A 5,444-nucleotide genomic window follows, 5' to 3' on the forward strand; every position below is an offset into this window, starting at 1 on the left:
CACAGCATGGACATGAGGGCCCCCGCTCAGCTCCTGGGGCTCCTGCTGCTCTGGCTCCCAGGTAAAGTAGGACAGAGCTGTGTTGCACATTGGTGGTCTATGCTGACTCTTCAGGGAAACCTTCTGACCTGATTCATCTGACAGGTTTCTGTTTTTATGTTTCCCATGTCAGGCTCCAGATGTGACATCCAGATGACCCAGTCTCCATCCTCGCATTCTGCATCCGTAGGAGACACTGTCAGCATCAAGTGCAAGGCCAGTCAGAGCATAGGTAGTGCTTTAGCCTGGTATCAACAGAAACCAGGGAAAGCTCCTAAACTCCTGATCTATGCTGCAAGCAATTTGGGATCAGGGGTCCCACCGAGGTTCAGTGGCAGTGGATCTTTATTGGTGGTCTATGCTGACTCTTCAGGGAAACCTTCTGACCTGACTAATCTGACAGATTTCTGTTTTTATGTTTCCCATGTCAGGTTCCCGATGTGACATCCAGATGACCCAGTCTCCATCCTCGCATTCTGCATCCGTAGGAGACACAGTCAGCATCAAGTGCAAGGCCAGTCAGGGCATAGGTAGTTATTTAGCCTGGTATCAACAGAAACCAGGGAAAGCTCCTAAACTCCTGATCTATGCTGCAAGCAATTTGGGATCAGGGGTCCCACCGAGGTTCAGTGGCAGTGGATCTTGGACAGATTTCACTCTCACCATCAGCAGTGTGGAGGCTGAAGATGTTGGAACTTATTACTGTATGCAGGTTAGTAGTTACCCTCCCCGAGTGACACAAGCTATGACAAAAACCACCCTTGTATGCAGGCTAGTAGTTACCCTCCCACAGTGATACAAGCTATGACATAAACCACCCAGGGAAGCAGAAGTGTGAGCTTGCGCTGCCCCAGCTGCTCCTTCTGATGACTTCAGCTGCTGAGAGTATTACTAATTTACATGCATTATTTGAAGGACACTGGGTTCCCTAACTTTTTCTTCATGCTCTGCCCCACTTCCACAGACATTATCCTCCTGATTAAATGGCTTATATCAGTAAAACTAAAACACTCAGTTTTCAAGTGTCGGGTTTCTTGCTGCAAATAAGAAGTTACAGAGGAATTTCCAATTACACTTTATTTTAATGAAGTGATCTGGTATCATTAGGGCTGTGACACTTGTAAAAATTTATTCTACAGATAGGAAACTCTCTGGTCTTTCCCAGTAATCACTGAGTGTATCTGTTACTGAAAGTACTGGTCCCCAAACATGTGGTCCTCAGACTTGTCTTTGGAAGCTCATGTTTGGGCAGTACTGCCCACAGCTGCCTGTCTCAATAAATTTGTAGCTATTGGTGACTACTGAAACTTCCATTTCTGATTTCTACAATCATGGGAGGACTTTTAATTTAACAGCGCTGGATCATGAGGGCTTTGTTTGAAATTACAGCAATACTTCCATTCATAGATACTGCTATTTGCAAAAAAAGAGATTGGGAAAGTTCTGCTTCCTTTTGCGAATTCCCCATCAGGAGACAAACATGACCATGGCCACTTTCCCCACACAAACACGAAAACAAATATTTTACTCCAAATATTTAAAAGAAATGAAATTCATAAGTCAAAGCATCACCATTTACAACAAACCATCTAAGGAAAAGGGATTCTGAGAAACAAGCCTCACAACTGATGATGAGCTTGTAATGAAACAGTGACCCAGTATGGTCACTGTCACTCAAACTCTCAGATTTCTCCAGGTATAGGATGCAGCCCAATATAGGGCGTGTGCTTTCAAGTATTATTAGCAAGTCTGGTGTCACAGATAAAAACTTCATGAAAATGTATTGTGGGAAGCCAGCCATGGCCCACTGGCTTTTTGAAAGACAACATTTGTTCCTTTTTAAGGACTGCACGTGTTAAACTTGTTTTGACCCTGCACGGGAGAAACTCGGACAGCCCCGAGGGCCGGGCGAGGGGCGTGGGAGGCGGGCGAGGCGCGCTGGGACCGCTGTGCAGAGTGCGAGCATCCCGGGCTGCGTGGACCAGGTGTTGAGGCCCGTGTGAACTCTCGTTCCCGTGGAGCGGGTGTTGAGGCCCGTGTGAACCCTCGTTCCCGTGGAGCGGGTGTTGAGGCCCGTGTGAACCCTCGTTCCCGTGGAGCGGGTGTTGAGGTTACTATGGTGATCCTAGCCCATAATAGTTCGGCCTTTCCCTTTAAAAGGCTGGTGCTTGCCAGTAATAAACGTCGCCTTGATCAGACTCTTGTCTTGGCATCCTTCCTGTCTCTCTGCCCCATCTCCACCCCGCTGCTCTTTCAGGTTTGAGGCACTGCGGGACAGTGCTCTGCGTCGCCGGTTCGCGACAATGTATTGCAAAGAAAAATTGAGAAGTTACAGAATTTATTGAACACTACTGTTTTAATAAACAAATGGATACACTTATTTAAGATTCCTAATTTCAGTTGACATCTTCCTTTTCCTCAAGTTAAAAGCCTGCTTTTCAAAATCATTCCAGGATCCAGAAGTGTCATTTATACTGCAGGTTAAGTAGCAAGATTGCAGGCTGTATTTTACAGCTACTGATTAGGCCCTGCTAACAGGCTTTATTCATGGTTAGGAAGCTCTGTTTCAGGGGTATTTACTTTATCATGGAAAACATACTTTTAGACAGTCAAGTTCTCCTGTGTTCAATACTAAGGTGCAAAAATTCAATTTTCATAAAGAATATTTCAAAAATTTTCAACATGCCTCATTATCTTAGCAAAGAAAGCCAAACCAAAATAATTGTAATTTTCATACTTTGGATAACTGAATCCCAACCTTCAGTCCTTCTCATATACACCATCTGTGGTGTGTGAAAAATGTTAAAATGGGAGACATAGGCAGGTTCTATTTGAGAAAGGAATACAGGATCCCATGTTCAGAGAGTGAAATCCCATTACTCTTCTCTGTGGAGACAGCTCCTTCCCAGATGATGCAGGGCCAGCTTTGGCTGTGTCCTTTCTTCTGTCATGGTGTCTCAGTAACTTTTTGTCATTGTGATATGGTATGATAAACCCATGACTTTAAGGAGGCGACTTTTTTTTTAGGCTCATGTTTTAGGAGTTTCAGCCCAGAGTTGGCTGGTTCCAAGGCAGAAATGGCATGGGATGTGGCTCATAGACAACAGCTGCACAAATCGTTGTGCTCAGGGAGGAGAGAGAGAGAGAGAGTCCTAGGATATGGATTGTATGAACCCTCTTCATACTGAGCCTGACCTCCTAATGGGGGAGTCAGCTGCATTCCTAATAACACCACCATGAGCCATCCACTTCCAAGCACATGAGACTCTGGAGACAATTTTCAATGATGACATAACAGGGTCTGTAAAGAAGTGGGCTGATTAGAGATCATAGTTGGAGGAGAAAGAGAGGGAGCAACATGTTTAGTGTATGTATACACAAAAATAGTGCTTTAATGGCTGAGTTGACACAGTGATGATTAGCACACTCTCAAGTATTATTTCATGGGTGAAAAAAGCCTTTTCAGGTGTTAAATAAGAGTGTTTATATCATGTTAAGATTGTGCTGTGTATACCAGTTGTCCCCTCATGCAATTTCAGATGTCCTGAGAAGAGAAAGACTTTGAGAGATTTAATACACATTTGAACTGCAAGGTCTTCTCTGAATTATCATCTGCCTCAGTTCATCCCTAGGTACATGATGAGTGCAGCTCACATTTTGAAGTTTGTGAATGATGGATTCAATTGGGAAATAAATGATATGATAAATGGAGCATATGTCCAGAATTTTTACTAATTAAGGAATCAATGAAAACCAAGAACCCTGCATGATGCACCACTTCCCCATGAATCATGCACAGCGGTCTAAGCACATAAATTATCTCTCCTGAGGTGGAGGTTGGCTGTGCAGAGGTGATAGAAAGAGAGGAGTCTGCATTATCACCCCAATCTCTCAATCCTGAAGTAATAACAGAGAAGTGTGATATTAAGAACAAACATGGAAGCATTGTTCATGATTTTCTTGATTTTAAATTAATTAGTTCAGCTTATGACATTTGGTGTTTGTCAGTTTATCTGTATTTCCATTCAGAAAAGAGCAGAATTTGTAAGTGACATAGAAAATTTATACCACCCTCTCCTTCCTATTCAAAAGATCCAGCTGGAATCTCCTGCTCTGTCAGTTATTGGAAGAGTACTTGATTTATTTCTATTTTTCTACTATGTATGTAATGCTAAGGCTGTCGTCAGTGGCACAGGTATTAATGGCTTTTCGCTGAGATGCAGCTGAGGCACCCATGGGACACAGACCCCAGGTGCAAGTTGTTTTCCTGAATTCTCTACAATTTTCTTCTTACACAGATGCAGAAAACCTGCTGTGCTGCTTCCCAGACAAGCAACACATGGGTGCAGCTGGACCACACGAAGCAGCAGGTTTGTGTTCAGGAGTGCACCTCCCTGTGAGAGGGAGGAGCACACATAGATTATGGGAGTAATAAACTTTAACATCCTCAGAGGCCATGATGAAGATATTAAATGTGAAATCTGCCTCTGACTCACTGCCATTGAATCTGTCTGAGACTCTAGAGTTCCACTTTGATATCTTATGAATCTGGTGATAAGAATGGACTGGCTTGAAAACTGTTAAAATCACTTAATGGTGTCTCACTGCCATTGAATCTGTCTGAGACTCTAGAGTTCCACTTTGATATCTTATGAATCTGGTGATAAGAATGGACTGGCTTGTGGGAAAGCAAATGGGAATCGAAATATCTATTACCTGCAGGAGTCTCTGACTTGACCTGGAGGAGATGGTGTTCAGCTTTGCAGGAATGATGAACAGGGTGAGTGTAGTGTGAATCCTCACACTAACCCCGATGGATCCTTAGGTAATAACCAAGAAGTTTCAGTCATCCTAATAATTTTACTATTCTGGTTTGTTTCAGGCTTCATTAGTTTTGGTCTTTTGATTTGTAAGCCAACGGTATTCCAGTTTTTAGAGATTTGCAAGCCACGCAGTGCCCTTTAGAATCTCCCTATACAACATATCTCTACTTGACAGTTGTCACTAGAACCCAGGTTGTGGCTCATTCTGAAATCTTTCTCACATCCTGGGGGATGAGACTTGCACATCTGACATGTGCACAGAACATGCTCAGAAAGCTGTGGGTCCCCAGAGCTCCCTCTCCTTCCTCACTTCCTTCCTCTCTTCTCTCTGTTTACCAGGGCTCTAGAACATGAGCAACCCTGAGCTAGCAACTGAGCAGGGAACCTCACTGTGAGAAGCTGAACTGAGGAGATCTGAGCAGCTAAGGCAGGGAGGGACCTGAGCTTTTACCTCAGATGTACCAGGGAAGATTTTCCCTACAGCACACTACAAATTCCCTGCTTTAGTGACATAGGATAAGTCAATGCCAGGAGTACAGTCCTCTCATGTGAGCCAAGGAATAAGAAATGAGAGAAAGAATT

The 5,444-nt window shown here is 43.8% G+C and overlaps 1 gene segment (V, D, J or C); it reads left to right on the top strand.

The window, feature by feature from the left end:
• On the top strand, positions 1-2,042 carry LOC109117410. The segment is given in 3 exon segments: positions 1-61; positions 471-802; positions 1,923-2,042. Coding segments are annotated over 3 exon segments (507 nt in total).
• Positions 2,043-5,444: the final 3,402 nt, after the last annotated feature.

Source organism: Fukomys damarensis, unplaced genomic scaffold (genome assembly GCF_012274545.1).
Source record: "Fukomys damarensis isolate Sample0158 unplaced genomic scaffold, DMR_v1.0_HiC HiC_scaffold_2, whole genome shotgun sequence".
Classification (NCBI taxonomy): Eukaryota; Metazoa; Chordata; class Mammalia; order Rodentia; family Bathyergidae; genus Fukomys; species Fukomys damarensis.